Raw genomic sequence first — 22817 nt, forward strand, 5'->3', positions numbered from 1 at the left:
TGTAAAAGAAACGTCGATACTTCGAGTGTTAACTTTTGAAGTAAAGTAACGAGTTCGTCTCCGTTTCCACCGCTTTGGCTCCACAAGCTTTGGCTATCGGCGGCTCGACGTCGGGGCACGGATAGAAAAATGTTGCGCGAATCGACTTGTTCGAGTGGCTCGGTATTCTGTTGCCGATTACGAGAGAGTGAAAGTGTATGCCGGTGGTACAGGTGCTTTCGATGGGTAGCACGTTTTCTCGGCTGGGATTCAGTCGCGCGCACGATCCCGCGGCGTGTCGATCGCTCTCGTTTCGTTTGTTTGATTTTCACGTACGTCCGAGAAGCGATTTATCCCGCAATCGTCTCGTTCCGATAATAGCGCGATAACGATCGGCGTCGTTAAGAGAACCGACGAGCGATTTGTTGCACAATCGCGCGGCCGACCGTTACGCTGCACGCTGTGCCCGATATGGTGTATACGCACTTTGCGCACTATCGTCCGTGCGAGAACTCGATCGCGACCGCCGCAGCGACGAAAGGTAAATGCCAGGCCGCACTTTCGAAGGGAGGGAAAGAAGGTACAAGGTACATTTTGGATTTCTTTTTATCCGCGCAAAGGCCTCCGGTACGGTTTTAAAGGTCCTGCGATACAGTACGTAGTTTGATGTTTGCGAGGATAAAAGGTCCTCCGAGCCTTCTATTCGTCGAGAGAACATCGAGGCGGTCTCGATTCCATTAGATAAATAGCGTTTGATAACACTGGATAAATGGCTCGAGCGAGAAATCGCCGGGCTCCCGCGACTCGATATCTGGATCGATATCTGGACTCGCTGTAATTTGCGCGTTTATCGGTCATCTTGCACGAGTGTGAAATAATTACGGGAGAAGGTTGCCCGTTCCCACGGCCGTGAACCATGCACCGTGGAACTGCAGGATTATATATGCCACTACTGGCTGTGCAATGCCAGTTCCGTGGCATCGGTAAAATACGAGGCGCGCTGCCCTTTTCTGGCCGCTGATATTCCTCCCACATCTTTTCGTGGGACAAAAGTATCGCGTTACGTTTTAAAGGAAGGAAAATGTCTCCCGTTACTCTTCCGAGAAATATCCAAAACGCAGATAGATTCACATACATAGAGTCGTTTCACGTGCTCAACTCTGCTGTTTTGGAATATAAGTGTTATCGTAAATTTAGAAATACATAAGATTCCAGACTGTTACGCTTTTACAGATTCTGAGGAAGGGTAAACAGCATATAGTTCATTTTGTGCTTCCATTTTTTAAAATATATTTATATATTATTATTTGCGAAGTGGAGTTGGAATTATAAAAATTATTGTTACCACTTAATGTACATTTTTGTTTTCTGGTCTTTCATGTCATTCCACAAATCGTCGTTAATTTTTGATTAATTTTACAGGTATATAATTATAAAGTATCTTATATAGTACTTTAATATTTTTAAAAAGAATTTATATGATTAGGTAATTAAAAATAATTGTACGTAGGTGTTATGAGTTATTATGAATTATAACAGACATTATTAGAAAAATGTTTCCATACAAAAATTTAGAATTTTAAAACAGAAGTGACTTAAGGAAAAAATACTTTGGTATCTTAGACATTTGAAATATAAAAATAAAAATAGTTATATTGTCGACTGTCTAAGAAGTTGAGTTTAAAAAATATGAATAATTTAAAGATACATTGCATTTTTAAATGATACATTTTTTATTAATGTAGCATTACAAAAACTTAAAACTAATTACAAAAACCGTTATGAATATTATAATAACAACGTCGTATTTTAGCTAAAAATTGTCGCTTAGATTTTAATTTTTTAGTTTGTGAAACCACTGCAATATAAATGAGAACTGAAAAAAAAAAATTTTAGCTGCAGAAAAAATATTCACTCCAGGCACGAGAAACACTTTGAGTCATTCCTTTCTCAGAATGAATTTCCGATGCATCTATATTGAAGGACATATACGAATCGAGGTTGGTAACGCCTAGACCCGTTCTCTTCCCAAACTTTTTTTTTAAAGATGACAAATAGAAACCCTGTTGTTTAGCCAGGTATTCTGAAAACTAAAAAAAATTGCACAGCACACAAATATCCTCTGAGATGCGTCAAGCGTTAAATATTTTATTTTCGACCGTTAGACCTTAGACTTTTTTAGAAACGTGGTCCTTGTATTAAATACGCAAGGAGGCTGGGTATCCTTGAAGAGAACTACCAGCGTACTATTTGCGCTCTCATAAAAATAGAGAGGTAAACTGGATGGTATCAACCATCGCGACACCAAGTACACAGTTTTTTTTTCTCTCTCTCTCTCTCTCTCGCTTCTCGTAAGGTATTCTCTTTGTAGAGAATTTTCCGTGAATGTCAACGGATTCACGGCCGTTGCTGCCGTAGGAGGTGCGTAGATGATAGCACAAGAGGTACCCGTTACAACGCACCCAGAGGGTCGCGTGCTCGCCGAGCCCGTCCGCTCGCTCCGCGCGCGCGCGCTTCGCGTCTCGGCGACGGCGCGGCTGTCAGTCAGTTCGCGTCGCGCGCTCGTGCGAGCGGGTTCGTCGGTCGATCGTAAATCCCAAGTGCGCGTGGCAACACGTAACCACGCGCGTGGCCCGGATAAGAGTAAAAGTAACGAGATATATTTTCGCACCGCCGCTACTGCTGCTGCTGCTGCTGCATGACGGCGCTCCGACAGTGAGGCCGTAACATCCGCCCCCTCCCCCTCTCGGTACGTATTTACGCTCGTTTTCGTATATTGTTCTTACATGGGGAGGAAATCTTGAAAGATCTTCGGTATTAGATGTAGATATTGTAGAAGTAATATGTGACACTTTTTGGGTGCAACTTTAGTGAATCCGAAAGGTTGGAGCTGCGAGATTTTGTAGTTTGGAACATCTGACCCAGATATCACGGCGAATGGCCGAAGCTTCACGTATCAATCAATTTGGAACCTAAGCGGTAGCTCGCGGTTTTTATTAAATAGTACATATTGAAGGGGTAATCTTAATGTTTTGATCATTTTAAATAATTTATTTTATTTTACTTTTTTAAATTAAAAGAATTGATTTAAAAAAGAACGTGTTTTGTGTATGTTTTGTGTCACATATTGAAGAAATAATTTAATGTTTTGATTATTTCAAATATTTTATCTTATTTTGTCTCTTTTTTTTTAAATAAAAGAATTAATTTAAGAAAGAATATGTTCCGTTTGGAATAAAAGAAATTAAGAGAGCACGAGAAAAAAATATACTGAAGAAAAAAGATTTTGTAATTCCAAATCCTTCGACATCTGAATGTTACACATTCATGACATTAAATTCTTTATATCTTAATGTCAAACTTTTCAAACATACCTTCCCTTGTTAGTTGATGGATTGTTATGTTATTCGAGCATGAATCGCGAGAATTCTGTCTCTGTCTCACTTGGTGAATCTCGCTTCTGCCACGTGCGAGGGAGAACCCGGGATGTTTCGAGGATCTTCGCTGTTTGCGTAAACACGTCTGAAAAATCGTTACCATCCGTGGTGAGATACCAACATTTAGATCGTAATTGCCGGGGAATTCCAAAGTTATTTATATAAAGAACCCTTAAAAGCGCTTCATCACTTGCGAGAGAGTCGCGAAAACATCTCGAGATTACCTTGCGAGGATTCTGGAGACGGTTTAAAGGCTCGTCCGGACTCCTTTCCAGAACATAAACTAACTCTTTCTCGCGAAAGAGATTTAAATTTATGGTCGCAAATATTTGATGTAATTTTCGTGTCGCGATAACCACGTCGTTACATTTTGTTTGACCATTTAACACGTGCGCCACATGTGACGCGTGCTTTCGGTTCTCGTATATCAGTATGTAACGATGTATCCGCGACGTTTCTCTCTCGCAGCTTACGACAGCGGGGAAGTTAGGTAGAAACATCAGCACAGGACGGTTTTCCACTTAGTCCTTGATGTTGATTGTCCAACGGAGCGGACGATGTAAGACCGATGCGCCGTCAAGAGCATCGAGTTCCCTATTTATCAGAGTAGTATCCTTGACCGATCACGCGTTTCCGATAAAACGAAGGTACTATCTCCTCTCGCTTGCGAAGGATCTTCGCGTTTGCCTCGCCGGGGATTTTTTTACGAAAAAGGCGCGACAATTAAAGCGAGAAACTCTTTTTACGTCACTTTTAACGCAGATCCCAGAAATATCTCGAAACGCTTCGTTGATGCGTATATCTTTTAATCTCTTTATCCATTTATTGAAAGGGTAAAAGCGATAATTTTGTTGGTTTAACAAAATTATCTTTAGACCTGTATATATTACAGTATGTAAATAAATTTTCTAAGATTTTTACTTTAGCTAAATCGTTCTTTTGGTGTGTTTTCCTGGACAGATTGACAATAAAAATAAAAATTGAGGACTTTTTCACTGAGAAAAAAAGTAATTCAATAAAATTTTCTTGTTGCAGGCTTCCAACAAAAGATGTGTTCAATACAACAATATATGGTATTGCAATATAAATACATAGTTCAATCAACTTCATTGCACTTGCATTAACAGCAAATATTTTTATATTAAGTATATCTTTTGTTGGCAGATAATTTTGTTAAACCAACAAAATTATCGCTTTTACCCTTTCAATAAATGGCTAAAGGGATTAAAAGATGTACGCATCAACGAAGCGTTTTGAGATATTTCTGGGATCTGCATAAAAGTGACGTAAAAGAGTTTCTCTTTAATTGTCGCGCCTTTTTCGTTAAAAATTCCCGGCGAGGCAGCCCGCGACTAAACGTTTTGTTGAATCAATTTTTTTTTCTCAGTGTTGGAATCCAAATAATTCGCTCTCAATTTTAATGATTGACACAGCTTGTAGTTTATATTATTCTCTGTGTGAATATTATGAAACAGCAAGCGTGATCATCGTTGATCGTCCCGATTATCGTGGCGCCGGATATTATAGCTGTGCTTAATCGGCCAATCCGATGATTATCATCAATAAGATAGGTCCCCCGTTTGCACGAAAATGACGCAATATTGGATGTCAACTGTCGGCGACGCAATTAAAATTTTTGAAGCTTACGCAAGACTTCTCGAGGGCCTCGGCTCTTCCGCGTGCTTGTGTTAATCGCATTACTAATTTTCGTCATATCTGTTTATCTAAAATTATACTTTGAACTTAGGTAGATTAAATTCAAGATCTTTTAGAATAGATACGTCATAGCGAACAAATTTTATCCATTTAAATTGAATATTATATTAATATTCGACGGGAGATAATATGCGTATGGGAGATAACAGGAGATAAAATGAATGTAAAAGATAGTGAAATTGTATCGGAAAATATAAAAGAAATAAAAAAAAAATTTAATAAACAAGGCATCGTTATACGTAGTCATAAAAGTTTGAGAGTTTGTCCAGACATATTAAAAAATTATAGCTACAAATGAAAAGTATAATTTTGAATTAACAAGGTTTTTCGATCAAATTTTTTTTTCTAAAAATTTAAATTACAACATTTGACGAATGGCATGAAATAACGGCATCTCAGTGTCCGGACCACTAAGTTTATGGCTACGTGACAACGTAACGAAGCGTTAACTGCAGAAATGCCTCATCTAACAATGGCCACGCTTCTGCCGCCGAGGCGTAATTATCGCGGATGTTGTGCGTCTATACATATAATAACATACGTTTTACGCGCCGGCTCTTTCGCAACGCGCGAGCAGCCGAACGGGTTCTGGCCGTATAAATTATTGGCAAGGAGGAAGCGCCGGAAGAGCTACCGGGAGAAAGCGCTCTCGTGGACCCGATTCCCTGTCCCATCTAGCCCGTCGAAGTCTCGCGTAATTACCATTTATTACGTCAAGTCGGCAGCGCGCGATATCCGCACGCGGGATGGGAAGAGATCGGATGCTGGCCGCACCCACCGCGAATAGGATCGTCATGGGAAATCGATCGCTCGCTTGTCCCGAGGCGCGACCGGCATCGCCGCAATTCGGTTCGCGCTAATTTTTTTCTTCGAGGAGGAAATTACGCACGTGTCAACGCGCGCGTCTCGCGTATCAAAGATGATGGCGGAGAAGGATATTTAGTTCGCGTGGGCATGCATGCAATTTTTTGCGCAATGTTTCTTATCTGTTTATTTTCCGATGATTTTCTTCGTGATAAAGATGTTGACTATATTTATTTTCAATTTGGAATATTTCGAGGCCTTGAATGAGCTGAGAATTATCCCTTAAAGTCGGAACGTGGACTTCTTTTGTTTCTTTTTTTTATTGCACATCTAATTATTATGTACATCCGCATAATATTTGTCAGACAGTTACGAAACTAATTGTCTAGATGCGAGACATGGAAATTAATTTTTTTCCTACAAATTCACTAAATGTAATCATTTTTTTTCCGAAAACTCGATCGGAAGTTAATATCCTTGAAGCACTTCTTCTATCAAAAGTATTTTTATTTAAACAAATAAATTAGTGACTGTATGCGTACGTATATAAATAGAACGTTATACATTTAAATATTTATTGAGGTGTAAAATGCCATGCCCGAAAGGGTGCATTTTCTCATGCACCCGTATGCAGCTTTCCCGCTCGGCACCGGAGAAAATCGAAAGCGGAAGGAACTCGTCGGATAAATAACCAGGATATTCGTGGCGTATCCGCCACGTCGTAAAGTTTATGTTGTTAAGTACGGCATCCCGACACAGCGAGTGCGACTTTAGGCTGTAGAAATTATAAATCGCTCCGTAACGACCGCTGCGTTGCGCGGTGCCAATTATATCCACAGCTCGCGACATTAAAAACAAGCAGCTCCGTTTATTGTGAATTATTGTGGATTACGTAAAACGAGAATAAAAGAGATTTACGATCTCTTCTGGAACGTTCTCGCGTTCTCCATTGAATTGCAAATTTCAGTCAATCACGATGAGACAATCATACTTCGATTTTCAAACTTTATTATCTGATCCCTCGAAATGAAACGTAATATATCGAGGTAAAGTCCGCTTTGGAAATTGATGAGAAAATAAAATGTGTTTTATGTTCTGAAATTGCCTCGATTTCCATTCGCTCTTTTTTGCTTCTAACCGAGCGAATTTGCTCTTCGAACTGATCTCCCTCTCTCTCTCTCTCTCTCTCTGTTTTCTCTCTTTCAAATATGCATATCTAAAGGAAAGGAGAAGCCGAGACGACCGGTGCATTCCGTGCGCTAAAGCTCGAAATAAAAGAAAAGAATGGCCATGAGCGAAAGTATCTTACCGAGCGATCTACGAGTGAGAAACTAGGTGCTCTCTTCTAGGGTCGCGATCGAAAGATATCATCATCCTCGGCTTCCCTCCCGTCCAGCGGCTGGACGGTGAGAAATAAAATCGGTGCGGCGCGGACAATTATCGCTCTGTGCCGAAGAGAAAATGCGCGCTCTTATGCGGGTGTTTGAACGTTAAATTAACCGTTTCGGGGACAGCGCCGCGATAAAACGGAGCCACGAGAGCCGCGTTGGAAGCAATTGCAGCGTGCCACCGGGATAATCTTTTTTGCGGCGAGCGTAACTTTCAGAAACTCCGCGACTCGATTTTTCCTTCGTTCTTCTTCAAGAGCGACGGTCGCTCTTAAAAAGAAACAAAAAAAAAAAACTAAGGAAAAACCTCGCTTGAACTTCGCGTAGGAATGTTGCTAGGAGAGGCGTGTGTTGTAGTGCCGCGTGTATGCAAATGCGCTTTTTCCTCGGCTCATTGTTGGCCATTAAGCGAAACAAGCCGATGCGTCGTTACGATGGAACGCATACAATTCATACGTAGGCGAACGACTCGACGCTGCGCGAAGAAAATGTTTTGAGAAGTGAGTCTTAACCTTCGCTCGTATTTAATCCGCTGTGAATAAAATGTCGGATCGACGCAATTGCAAATAATCGAATTCGTCGCATTTGAAGTTATCAATATGACATTGATAAATGAAACATATGCAATGTAACCTGATTATTGTAAGTGCATTTAATTTGCAGCGATTTCTTTTCAAGTGTCTATGTATTTAAGTTAAATATGTATGAATAAAATGTAAATTGAATTGATAAAATTGCTACGAGTTAAATGCATTTAATCAAGTTAACAACTTCTTTCCCAATATATAAATGAGGCATTTTATTTATATTTGTACAATGGCAAATATAGAAAATATATTTTTTTTTATTAGAATGATTAATTGTTTTCACTAATTTTATGTTATCTACACACAGAAAAATATCATTCTACAGGCAAGAGAAGTATTTACTCATTTTATTTTATTTTGTTCAAGTAATAGTTTCCTTCAATCAAGAATATTTTTTTAATATTAGTTTTAAGATATACTTGTCAAATCTCAACATTTTTTACTTAAAATAAGAATTTATTCTTGTTTCAAGAATATTATAAAATTTGATTGAAGAATTTTTCGTTGGAACTCTAGACAGCAAGTAAACCGAATATTTGTTTGAAGTGAATATTCTTGTTTGAAATATTACACTTATTAAAATTCAGAATGTGTTTTAAACAAATGTGATACTTGTGGCAAGTTTACCGTAAATTTGCGGATATTGAAAGAAACCAATTACTTTTAGATCAAGTAATATTTACTTGGAAATATTACTTGTTTTTCTGCGTGTAGAATCACTGACAGCACTACATTGTTTTAATTTAAGCTTTCGTTAGCTCTTCGAGCATGTTTTATCGTGGCGATGCGCATAAAAAAAAAGTACGACATCAAGATGCACCAAGTTTCTCACATACATTAACGAAATTGTCTCTCCCCCTCTCTTTCTCTCTCTCTCTTTTCCTCTTCTTGTTTTAATAATCAAGTCTCTCCCGTACGCACCGCGGAGGGCCGATCTTCCCCTCTCCTCCCCCTCAAACAATTCGGTCAGCTGGTCCTCGTGTTCTTTTTCCCTCGCCGCGACGCAAATGCGAGTAGATTGAGTAACCGCAGCCGACAATTGTGCCACTCCCCCTCCCTTCCCGTCCCGTCGGTGTGTCGTGCGAGAAATATTAATACCCTCCACTTCCTTCCGGGCAACACACCCGGCCGAACCCCGGGGAACGGGCAACCGGGTTCCCCTTCGGTGATCCGTCGAAACAACCGCGTGTGTAAACGTAAACAGCTAACCAGCGCGGCGCACGAGGGCGAGAATCCAAACGCAGGCTTTTTCGTTCGCGCGTGCGGTCGAGCGCGCGCGCGCGCGCGCGTGCGAGAGGGCTGCAATTAGCGCGGATTGCATATCGCTCGCCGCAGCAGCGGAGTGTGAGTTGTACGCACAATGTACTCCGGTGGATGGATGCTCCGCGAAATTGCTCTTACGGTCTATATACTGTGGTAAGGTGGTTTTCGTTTTGCCCAGCGGTGAGGAGAAACGTCGAACGCTGCGTGCAATTCATTGCCGGACGCTGATTTTCCTCGGCGCGGAGGTTGCGTCTTCTTTTTTTTTTCCTCGCGTGTCTAGAACGTCACTTCGTTACTTAAGCGACTCGATTTGGCTTGGCAGCTCTCGTAGATTAAGACGACGGTTTAGAGTCCTCGATAACGCAAGATATACGTATCTATCGTGGCCATCGCCTCGTAAATATCTACCGCTAGATTATAGCCAGCGGATTGAATTGTGGTTTGTGTATCTCGTTGCTAGATGCGCAAACAAATTGACCTCCTTAGGAACGAGTTTTTTTAATTAGATAAAAGTGACTTAATCTTTTTTTTAAATTATATTTTATTTCATTTAAATGCACAGCAATTAAGCAAAAACGAAAATAATGAAAGGACTTAATGTTATTTATTTTATTTTTGTTAATAATATTAAAAAGAATTAAACGAGCAATTTATGAATGCGTTCATGCATTCATATATGTAATTTATTATGTTATTATTAAATTGGTAATATTTACTCTTTTTAAAAACAAGATTTTAAAGAATATCTCGTGTACGAATACTTTTTACACGCATTGTATACGCGAATGGGAAGAAGTTAAAGCGGGACGAAATAGTGTGAAATCAGGTTTTTTTCCGTCATAAAATGACAAAAAGCAACACATGCGCTCTTTTATAGTTTTGTTGTCCTGTTATCTACGTGAATTTCAGTTTTGCATATGAATGGCGAAAAAAGAAGCGTTCTACAAGGTTTACACGAATAATACTGTTGTCGCGACGTCCTTGTCGTATCGCCCTTAAAAATTTCCAACGAGATTTTTGCCGGCTAATGTCAACTTATATAATTCGCTAAATTTTATTTATAAAATTCTGTATATGTGCAAAAAAGGAATAAATACGAAAAGTAAAAGGTAAATAAAATTTATTCTGAATTTTGATACGAATCGTACGGACTTGAAGCAGTTTTAATGACACGCTTAATGCGCTTAATAATGAATAAAAAGTTTTTAATTACCCGCAGAAATAAATAAGCTCGTTCGATATTAATATTTATATTGTCGTATAGAGATACTGATATGAGGTCATTACTTTAAATATTATATTTTAAAAGATCGTGATACGGCGAATAAAACGCCGCGCAGGTGCTTATTACTCGTATCATTTTACTTCATATATATTTTTTTTCGGTGCGTGCCGTTCTCGAAGAAGCGCCTCCCGGCGGAAGCTGTTAGCGATAATTATGATCCTCCAGCACTGGACGTGACGCGTTCGGGCATCATCGTACATTGACGTAAAAGTTTTCATTCATCGGACGGAACCCGACGCGATTCCACCTTGCGTGGACCCGGCAATCATCCATAACGAGTTGTACGAAATCGAGAGTACTTTGCATAAATTTCACGTATCAACAGGTCCCTCCATCCCGTGTTCAAGCTAACAAATACCTTAAGAGAATGCGTCGCGAAGCACGCGATCAAGATTTTTAGAATTTATTCTAAATAATTTTTTTCCAATAATTTTTCATCCGCCGCTCTTACGTGTCAGCTGGCAAGAGAGATTCTCCTCGTTATTATTTCCCCCCCCGTGTCTCTCGCGACGGAGACCCGCATGAAACTCGAGAGGACTTCCTCGTGCGGATAGCGGAAACAAATTGCGCGTTTAAAGATTAGAACGGCTTTCCCAGGGATTGTGTCTCTCGCGTTGCGTCGCGCGGCCGCAAGACGGACGACTAAATTCACGTCATTAGCATACGCTTGATGGCTGGGATTTTAGCGCGATTGAGGGGAGGGAAAGAAAAAACGAGATGCACGGCGCTTCCCCGTGCGTGGTGCTTGATTTTCGTCGTCGTGTTTGTATATTCACGGTGATTATCAGGCGGCTGACTGTGTTTGCGGCGTGCGCACACATGCCGGATGGAAAACCACGCCGCAATTACCAGTCATCATCATCTCATCGCAGATATACCCGACCGGAAGCGGCGGCTTTATCCGATTTTACACCGAGCGCGTGGAAACGTATGGCGTTTCGCAAGAAGCCCGGCGGGATCGCGATCGTAATTGAATTGCCGTCGGCGTATACGTTGGCCAAGTAAAGAGTGATATCTCGGTGAAATCATCGATGACGGTTAGGACGACAGGAAGCCGCGGCGCCGCCGTCGCCGCCGCCGACGCCGCGCGCCGCCCGCGGCTTTCGATTCCTCTTCGCCTCGCGGACGATGCGAGAGTCGGAGGAACGCTCTCGCGTTTCGTTCTGACCGTTCCGAGGGACGCGGAACCGTGGGCCAAACGTCGCCTGAATCGCAAACGATTAATATATGATAACGCAATGCAAACTTGATTCTCTAGTACAAGTAAAATTTAATATAATATAGATTAATTATATAGATAATGAATAATTTAATGATACGAGTAGTTCGATAATTACAGAAAGGGTGGGAATTCCTTTTGCGGCGTATCAAAATTGTTGTATTTCGAGAGTGGCTAAATTAATAAATTGAAGACCGGCGTCAGCTAGGCGAGAGAGGAATGCGGAAATTAAATGGACAGAGCTGTAATAATTTCAAGAATTAATTTAGATAGAGACGCCGACGAAATTACAAGCCTGCCGGTTGATACGATCAATTAGATCGTTTTGTTTGCCGTTGTTCTTGAAATACGAATATGAGGAGCTCGTCGTTCGGAACGATAGACGCTCTCGGAATCTCTTCCCATACACGTTAACTGTAACCGTAAGCCGTACGTTAATCAAGCCTACGTATATATGTGTTTCAGGTGATTACTAACGGTCTCAAGTGCGACTCGGACGACGTCGACGGTTTGACAAACGGTGAGTCACTCGAAGCATGCCGCTCTCTCTTCCCGGGTCTTTTTCTCCTCTTCCTCATTCATTTCTTGAGTAAGGAGACGCAATCAACGATGACGACCGCACGAGATTAGGTTCATTCGATGCTCTCGAGGGCGGTACCTTAGTTTCATTAACGAAATCCCACCGCGTAATGGAGTCGTCAATGAAACAGTTCAGGACTGTACGAAAGTTTTACAACGTTTTCCTTTCAGTTTTTCAATTTGTATTAATTCTAAAAGGTACAATTAGATTTTTACGCTGGCCGTCACTATCAATTTACTTTAAACATTTAGTGGAGAGTTTTTATCAAATAATTGTTGCATAATCGTTTTTTCATCTTGGAAATATAATGTGAATTTATCTTTAACTCGTTAGTTAAGATATATGGCTGAAATTTATGTAAGGAAGTCTTATTCTTAAACCTCTGTGATTGATTTTATTTAATTACTTAGTCATTGACTTTCACGATTTAACACGCGCAGTTTACCGACTCCACGCCGTTTTTACGTCTCAGTTAAGTGCTACGTGAAACTAGCGTCTTTCTCTTTCTTTCTAGAAGAAGTCTCGGCATATGAAATGCATGAATTGCATACATAAAAAAAACGATTTTATTAGGGGAGAAACGCGACGTGTATTACTCATTATCAATTCTAATTGAGTCCTAATGTCCGAGAGGTTTTGTACTCGCTGAAAATTTACGGTCCCGGCTTTTACAACTCTGGCTATAATTTACACTGCGGTTTTCCCCTCGTAAGTCAAGCGCACTACGTATCGGCGTTTTTTTTTTCTATTGCCGCTCATACGCGTGTATCTAATTGCGTCGCATCCGTTATGTTTTCATAAAAATCACAGCTGTTTTCCATCGATAATTGCGCCACTTGGAGCACACGTTTCGATCGTGGATGGCTTATTCTAAAATATTTCCAGATATTTTTACCCGATACTTGTGGATCAGAGAAGAACTCATCTTCTCAATTTAATTCCCAGTCAAATTTCTGTTTCTTTAAGAATTGAAATACATTGCGTTACTTTACTATATGAATGCAATTATGTTAGAAAAAAATTGTAATTAGATTTAAAAAATATTTATTCTTATTTCTTCTTTTCAATATTATTGCATGAAAAAAATATTTTAAGTATTTCTGTCTTTGCTGTATATTTTATAAATAAGTATAACGATATCCAGGCCTTTTATTAATATTTTAGCTTTTAACATCAAATAGTATTTTCCAAAAATTATTTAATAAAAACATGTTTCTTTGGCCGCAACTACTGCACCTCAGAGATTACAAAGTCAAACGCGAAGACAGATGTGTGTTAATCTGTCTACAAATTATTCTGTCGCTTCCAAGCTCCTCAGATTATTTAGGGCGCAACGCACGACGGGAGGTAGCTCGCGCTTTATATATAGCGCATGGATTTCCCGGATAAGTAACATAGAATAAAAGCGAACGAGGGAGAAAGAGAAAGAGAGAGAGAGAGAGAGAGAGAGAGACGGTTCCGTTGACAGCTCTCGCGGAGGACGCCGCAAAGTAGAAAGCGTCGTTTTTTTCTCGTGACGTAACACGTCATCGCGTCCTCGTCCTCCAGTTGCGACGGCCCTGACTTTGCCCTTCGGTCATCACGACATCCCCGACCGAGTGCGAGCGACGATGAGCAGAGCGCCGCGTGTTGCGCCTGCAACACACGACGATGATCCGGCGGCGGCCGCATTTTCTCACGCTACTTCAGCTGCTGCTCCTTGCCGGTGCAATGATCTCCCTCTTCCGCGGCCGTACATCTGCCTGAAAATTACATCCCGAGCTTACACGCGCGCCCCGTCTCCCCTCCTTCCCCCCCCCTCTCGGTCCCGCCCGGTCTCGTTAATTCGAGGTCCGCCGCGTCATCCCGGGTCCCGGAGATTAATCCTTTCGGACACACTTCGTAAATTTGAATGACCCCCGCCCCGCGATAATTTTCTTATCGCGTACACGCCGTTCGCACAATAATGGAGTTTGTCGCTCGACAAACTGCACTTGTCGTAATTTTCAAGTAATATAGTTAAAAAAAAAATTTTTTTTTGCACACATAAACAGATTTCTTGATGCCATTACCAGAATACATCGCTAATTTTGTATCTGCTAGAATTTGGGCTGTCACGTAGAATTTGAAAATTCTGCTTCTATCAGCTAGATCGATTAGGTGCAACATATATACACATATCATTTGCTAATAATTTAACTACCTCAGCTAATTTTTACACACATACACCCAAAAAAAAATTTTTTGCTGATATAGACAGATTTCTTGATATCATAACCAAAATATATGGCTAATTTTTGTGTCTGCTAGAATTTTGGCTGTCACGTGTAGAATTAAAAAATTCTGCTTCTATCAGCTAGATCGATTAGATGCAATACATATACATATCACAGTATTTGATAATTATTTATCTATCTCTGGCTAATTTTTACGCACGTATAATTTTTGTTGAAGTTGGAAGATCTTTTTTTTTTTAGTGTAAATAAGTAAAATTGTTCTCCGATTCGGCGATATAAATAAATTACAATGTTACACTTCCCTTATTATCTAATTCTAAATTTGAGATTTAATAATACCGGCTACTTCCGACATTAACGAGAAACGAGCGGAGCGGAACGGAAACGCGCCGTTCATTTTAAATCACGCGGAGGCTGCGACGCGACGTCTCGCGAATATCATTCGAGGATGGCGATTACGGAGAAACTCGTCCGTTATTTATTTTATATATAACAGGCTCCGTTTCTTCCAGACATTTTTCTTCCCAACTTTATCTTATTCCATTCGTCAAAGTCTCTTTTTTGCAAACGATTATTACGTCGACTGGCGCAATCGTGACGCCACGTTATTCTCAATTAGCAGCGGCCGTAATTGTCGCAGGCTCGGTCGTTTTCCTTCGCGGAGCTTTTGCTCAACGTTGGAAAACGCCAATTGTCCGATGATAAAAGTTAGGTAAGCTCGCCGGGTGAAAGTAGGAAGCGGAAAGAGAACGGGGATGCGGGATATTGCGGATTCGTATCGCGCATCGCGGATTATTAGATCATTACGTCATCTTTTCGATTCGGCCCGCGATCGCGTACACCGCGTTAACGTAAGACCGCCGTTGCGCGTTGATAGATCTAATATATAATATCTCTCCACTGTCCAGGATTTCAAGGATAACCGTAATTAAGCGCCGCGCGCCGATGCGCGACACGCGGATGGTTTCGTAATTAGATTTTAATTGTTAATGAATAATTAACGATTATACCGTAACTGCGATTACGGCCTTAATTGTTACGACTTCGGCTGCGCGTTTTCTCCTCCCGAGATTCGCTCCTCCTCGAAATTCTCCGCGATTAAGCGAGCTCATTTAACGAGAGACTCTAATTTTTTTTTTACAATAAGCTAATAGGATCTCGTTTCGGTATCGTTGTTTATCATCTCGCGTTTCCAACGCTCGTTACCGCGTCGCCCTTTCTTTCCCACGCAAGTTTTTCTACGATCTGAATTTCGCTAATTAATCCGCGATCAAGCAGCGTACCGCTATTTATCTAAATTCGTATGACTTGTAGCGAGGAGTTGTAATCGGTATCAAATTTCCGAGCCGTTTAACGAACGTTAAATTAATTAACATTGGGAGGGAGAGAGAGAGAGAGAGAGAGAGAGAGAGAGAGAAAAAATGCAGAAAATTGCCAAGGGAACAAGCCAGTACTGCATTCTAAGAGCCTGTTAATAAGATCAGAATGGACGGAGATAAAACTTTATGGCTTCGCTCGATAATTCTTTTATAGCTTCGTAAATAATCCACCGATGAAATTCGGGCTAGCGCCGGCCATCCGAACCCGCGATGATCGCCGCGATCGAAAGTGAGAGCTACGTATAGCTTTTTGCTTATCGAGAGATCGTGGAGAGTGTCGTTGGCAAAAGGATATTTCGCGGCCGGTAAAAACTTTCGATTCTCGGATCTCGCAAACGCGCTCGCCATTATCCCGCGCACGCCCGCGGCCAATACGGTAAAGCCCCCGGCTAAAAAGCTTCGGGCTGAGCCGACGGCGCGGCGGCCGCGCGAGGCTGTAAAACACGCTCCGCTCCGCACGCGATTAACGACGTCGCGCCTCGCCGGACGTCCCGGCCAGCCGCGAAATTCACTTTCCGCTCGTAAAGTCCACAACAATCCGGATCCGGTCCGGATCCCCCGGCGGGGGTCGCCCACGTCGTCGTGAGAGACGTCAGATCGTCGAACGGAATGAAACCGGCGAGACGGAAATTCCCTTCTCCAAGAGAAATTTTATTACCTAATCATCGTAAAATATATAAAAAAAAGGTCTGCCTTTGTTCTTTTGAGTTTTGAATCACGGCACATTTGTTAATACTGACATTCAACAATTAAATTTTAATGGTTTATGAGTTTTCGGACTTTTTTTTTACCGAAATTGTATTGTTCTTATTTTCTAGAATTATCGTACTTTCATATTTCTACATCTTCGGAATCTTCTAGAATTGAGAGTTTTTGTTCGGAATCGTGTCCCCTCTTTGTATTTTATTTGCGAAAAATTCTGTTGTAAAGTGTAAAAATTTACGCACTCGGTTGTTTACGTTCAAACGGCTCTTGAACCCCGAAAGTAAAATCAAGATAGATAAATCGAGTACGCGTTTGATAAAGCGCAAATTAACGAGTGTTAGATAAAGAATCTTGATAATTCATTTAAAATCTTATTAATTCGTGATTGCGGCGCACGTACGTGTTGTGCAATATGTTGCTCGCCCGAGCTGAAACGCAATCGCAGGTATGGCGGTAATAAATGAATTTCATTACCGTACGATTATACGCGCGGTCGATTGAAATTCAATCATTTCTGCAGTAAGGTGGTAAACATGACACGTGCGCTCTTACATAATTCTGTTATCCTGTTACTTGCATGCACTTTCTTCGGGTTTGCATTATCAGGTCTCTTTTCAGCTTCGCGTGAATGGCAACGAAAGCCGTCTTTTCCGTGATTTCTTTCTCCTCCCAAGGCATTCGAGCGTGAGTTTTTGTCGTGAGTTTTCGAGATTCCGATTAATATTTATTGAAATCAGACTCAGGTAGATAATATTAATTTTTTAAATTTATTTTAACTGCATATTATAATAAACGATAAAAATACGCAACATTCAAAAATTTACTTTACATAGACACGCGGGCATATTTTGTTACAAAAATTAATATACATTTAATTGCGTTGAAATAGATTACATCGTTGTTCCTTAAATCAGACATAAATCACTAATATCGTGTCTGATTTTTTTTTCTATTCGCTGACGTTTAAAAAGATCCTAATTGACGGCCTGAACGATGAGTTCCCGCGTTAACTGAATTTCGTTTACGATCGTAAACAGGCGTATTAAATTTTCATCTCTACGTATATTTTTCGCGAACTTGTTACTTTCGGTTTTGCGTAAGCGGAAGTCTTTGAGAGCTAACTTACATGTGTAGGAATCCCTTGTAAATTGAATCGGGATCAGTGATACTTCCCATGCGGGCTGACGATGCGCAACAATGCGTAAGTAGACGATCGCGTAACGGACTTCCGATTGTCATGCAGAACGTCACCTTTCTGCGCATTATGCCTCTCTGAACCTAAATCGAAATCGCTGTGCAATGGAAATACACGTATACCCGGCAAAGTCGAAGCACCAGAAAAATTGAAATAGATTTCATAGAAATTTAAAAGCTGCATCTATAAAAAGTACTATTTAAAATAAATATTTTCTGTACCAAGTATAAAAAGTAGTATTTAACGTTTTTAAATACTATCACTTGAAATAAAATGTTTATTTTGCATTTTAGTATGTTATGGATAAATAAGTTCTGTTTTCTATTTTAACTATTTTCTCCAGCATCGATTTCGCAGTACGTGACATGGAATAATCGATCGACTTTTTATTAATTAATTATTAAACAAATTTTCGTTGCGTGCTTTCGTGGTGCAGAAACTGATGTCGTTGAAAATAAAATCTTAACTCGAATTGCACAGAAGTGGTACACGGAAAAAAAGCCTGTCGCGTGTTTTCCACTATAGTATAAAAGTATTGTTACTAGTTATTAATGTGAAAACACGACGGTGCGAAGTACTGCAACTGCCGCATGAGATATGTCAGTAATCGTCGAGAAAGTCGTCCTTTCAGCGCGTGATTTGAACATTTTTCAGAGCACTTGGGAAAGATGAAAAAATCAGACACACTTTCCGTCCTTCATCGTCATCAACGATTACGCACGCTCGTATCTAATTGTCAGACTCGAGTGTACTCGCTTATCTCACTCGGTGCTGCACACTTATCTACGCTAATGATGCGTTGCATACCGTGCGTACGCGTTTATGCCGGCTTTATCGCGTGCTTTCAAAAATTCGGATCAATGCACCGCCGCGGCGAGTCAATAAACTGCGAATAAATAAACAGAGAGTAAACGCATCCGAGTGTGAACAACCGACTAAGTGTCTTTTCTAATACTACTTTGAATTCTTTCATAAGCGAAAATAGCGTTTTCTGCGTTTCACACGCGTGATATTCTTGTCGCAAATTTTTTTTTCCCCCCGAGAAGACCAAACTCTTAACGATAAAATTTAAGAAGAAATTTAAATTAATTTAATTTGGACTTTTTTTTTATCGAACGTGTGTAAGTTGAGGTTGCCTAATTAAATATCGTGATCTCTTCCTATAATGGCACCTGCTACCGGATTTCCATAAAATCGCGTATGCAGTCCGCGCGATGCACGCGAACGAAACTGTTCGCTTTACTTTCGCGACCTCATTTCGCGACTCGATCGAATATTTCATCGGGCAGCTCGAAATAAATTTGCTCGTTTTTTTCTCCCCCCGTGGTACGAATGTAACGCGAGGGGAGCCTCCAATATTTCGCGGACGCGACTTTCACGACGAATTTGCAAGTAAATCACGACTCTTCAGTTGGTTACGGTCGCATATGCGGGCTATGCCAAATAAATGTCATACATTTTAGGGATTTCCCGTTTCAAACATTAAAGTAGGTTTATGTGAACTTTGATCGAATACGTCCCAAGAATATTTGGCATTTATTCATTTACAGCCTGTACATTTCTGTCAATCTTGGTGAATAAAAAAGTTAATATCATTCCATTTATATTATGAATATTACAACGCTACACAATTTTATTGTTAATTACGCTCTAATATTATTATCGATACAAATGAATGAAATAATCGCTTTCTCGCCGTCGACCTTGTTCCATTGTTAAACGAATAAAATTGGAAAATTGAAAATTTAACAGCGATTACGTCGAGCAGCGCGGTTTCAACCTTTCAACTTGACTAGTGATTTCGAAACGTTATCTAGACGAGCGCGCGGAAATGACGTGCTGTATCAATCTATTGGTAGGGCCGTGGTATCTTGAATAAACGGTGATAAGCAACGACAAATGTATCTAGCGCGCCAGTTAATATTCGGGCTGTTATTGGAATTTACGGCGAAAGCTCGGCGGTATTGAACCACGCACACTGGTAATGGAGAATTGCGAATTAAAGATTAGAAATTGGACAAGTTTAATTTTAATCTGATCGAGCGAATTAAACGCATAACGAGGAAAATTGTGACGCGAAACAGATCCAAAACACGGACTCGTGAGCGTGAAGCTGTCTCGAAACGACAGGATTTCTATCTGGAAAACGCGCGCGTTGCTCCTTCTCCCGTAAAAGGGAACGGAAGTAGAACGAACACACTCGGACACGCAAGACAAACGTCGCGGCGAATGTCCTCGTAACCATTCCGCCAACCCTTTTTCTCGCGACCTTATCGCGTCGGTTTCATTCGTCGCGGTCGATATTCGTTATCTTTTATCTTTCATCTTTCCTCCCTTTTCTTTCCACGTTGGAGAGAAGGAGGGAAAAGATGAGCGTTGCGCAGGAAGTTCAGCTAAATGGAACCGACCTTATGTTCGTTCCAGTTATTCGGCGAGCTTTAAACAGCCTTGCTATCTATCTGTAACACAAGTTTTATTTAACTGTATCGATCGATGTTTCATCAATGTCGGAAACTGTCCAACTGGTTAACCGGCGGCGTTACACTTTATGAGCGGCCTATAGGCGACACACGTCGTGTTACCTCGCGTGCCTTTCGAAATGTAGATCCAACGGAAAGAGGGTTAAAACACAGCCCGACCCGGTTCAATGGCAACGGGAAACGTACCGTTTGTTTCAACCTTGAGCCGCAACCGTTTCCAATCGCGCTCCCTGATCCCATTAACGCGACTGCATATCCGCGAAGCCCTATGCAAAAATATATAGAACTTCTCTCGTTAGTATGCCGCGCGTGAGGAAGTTCCGTTTCAGTCGCGATGTGCGAGCAGGGCAGCTTGGTCAGGGCGAGAATAGCGTTGCTGGAGGGTGAATATTTATTAAATGCACGTTACACATTTTGCTAGCCTCGGGAGTGATTGTGCGAATCGTCGGGAAGAAAAACAATTCACGGATTATCTCATCCTCCGTCACGAATAGATCATCGGAAGGATCTTTCCTTTCTGTCTCCTCGATTATGCCTGATATTAGAAATATTTTTTAATTAAAATTTCGTAATATAAATTAACGCTGCAAAATTTTGTAATAAAGCTGAAAAACTATTTTGATTTTACTCACGCGACTGTTTACGTTGCAAGAGTAGCAGCAGAGATAATCTAAACTTTGTTTTCCAATAATTTGGGAAAGTTGAACATTATTTAATTATTTATAACGTTATTTTATTTTCGAGTTTTTTTCATTGTTTATGAATCCCTCTCAAATATTCTTGGAGAAGTGAAACAGTTCCTTGGGTGAAGATTTATATTAAAGTAATCCTCATAATTGTCATGCAAATACGCTGCATCATTTTGATCTCGTGGAATTATTTATTGAATCTTTCTTTTTTTTTTTCAGGAAAAAAAATGGCACCGGTTCTGGGCGTACCGCCTCCGCCACCGCCGGCTCCTCACATGGGACCAGACGGCCTGATCTTGCCGAGGAAACCATATAACCCTTGCCTTACCTCCACTAATCATAAGGATCTTCGCAGAGAATTACTTTTCAATCAGAAAATGTAAGTCGAATTGCTTCAAGACTTTTGTTAAAAAGTGAAATTACCTCGGCAAAATAATTTTTACAACGAGAATCTTTACAGAGTTAGGATAATAAATATTTCAAGTTTGATGAATATACACGCCTTTTTATTTAAATAGCGACATAAACTAGAAACTCTTCGCCTTGCTGTTCCCTTTTTTTTTCTGTCAGAATTACGGCAGGATTAATCGCAGAATGTTTTCAATTTCTTTTCTTGAGATTTTTTTGATATAAAATTTTCTCTTAATAAGTTCATTATCTAAAGTTTCTCCGAATGTTTTTGCAATTTCATTAATTCTTTAACGGTGAATTCTTCACTGTTCAGACAGAACAGTTCCTTCCATCTAGTCTACCGCGAGAAATCTACCGCCGGAATTTCGGATGAGAGATCCTCCCTAAAGTAAATATTTCACCGCTTCTACGCCCCGCGCGCGCTGTACATATACAGAATTTAATTAATCCATTAATTAATATCGTGAGAGTGGTAATATTCGCGATGAAAATGGAAAGCCGATTAGCCGCGTGTAAAAACTTCCTGATGAAAGCCGGCACTACCGCGAGCTGTGCAACGAATTTATTTTTATCGCGCGCGAATCCGAGCGTGATCGAACGTCGGAGATCGAGCTGCCCGATCGTACGTCCGAGTAAAAATGTTATTACTTCTCGCGCGATTACGTATATACTTATTTTCAATCGCGGTCAGTCGCGATACGTTAGAATCGCAAATACATTATTTTCCACGTTAATTCCCTCTGTTTACGTGTAAACGGTGAACGCGCTCGTACGCCGCGCACCTGCGATTCTTCACGGTTCGATGGAATTAAGCGGTTCACGCTTACCGACTTTTACCTTGGCACGTAATTCACGCCAATTCGCACGCGCGGTTTTCCACTCGCGCCGAGACAACGTAATCTTACGTTGCGGCGCGTTCCTATCGCGTCTGCAAAATCCAACGTATCCTTATTTCTAACGCACGCAAAAGTCTTGATGTATCTTATTTGCTCCCGAGAACTTTTTAAACTTTTATTCATGTCCGATTTCATTTTTGCGATATTTACATTTTCCCCCCTCAAAAACGCTTTATTTTTTATACTCGAGAGATTGTTACATAATTACAGGGCCGAAAGCCGCTCTTCTTTTTAGTCGGAAAGGAAAATTGCCTTGGATACACTAAATACACGCTTCCCCCTTTTTTTTCTCCCGCAGCGGCAAGAACGTCTTGAACCAGAAGAGCGAGCTGCAACGTGCCCTGGAGAAACAGAGGGAAGCCGCGTCGAGGAGGGAGGCTGAGAGGATCCGTGAGGAAAGTTATAAGGACGATCCCAGGACTGCCTTGCAAAGGGCGATCGAACAAAGAGCGAAACACATTCAACTGACGGTAATCCGCAATTAGTTAATCTTTCCCTTTGAAATTATTATACCCTTAGATTTTAGATACTGACACCTGAATCCCCATATATATCCAAATCCTCGAAGGAGGTTATTGAGTTGATATT

At 40.8% G+C, this 22817-nt stretch overlaps 1 protein-coding gene across 1 annotated transcript in view; it reads left to right on the plus strand.

Moving 5' to 3' along the window:
• Positions 1–22817, plus strand: part of LOC105833013 — a 45843-nt gene that overhangs the window by 20397 nt on the left and 2629 nt on the right. The window contains exons 4-6 of the mRNA XM_012674403.3: positions 12144–12198; positions 21142–21301; positions 22528–22699. Of these exons, the coding sequence (XP_012529857.1) occupies positions 12144–12198; positions 21142–21301; positions 22528–22699 (387 nt within the window). The remainder of the gene's footprint in view (positions 1–12143; positions 12199–21141; positions 21302–22527; positions 22700–22817) is intronic.

This window comes from Monomorium pharaonis, chromosome 9 (genome assembly GCF_013373865.1).
Source record: "Monomorium pharaonis isolate MP-MQ-018 chromosome 9, ASM1337386v2, whole genome shotgun sequence".
Lineage (NCBI taxonomy): Eukaryota > Metazoa > Arthropoda > Insecta > Hymenoptera > Formicidae > Monomorium > Monomorium pharaonis.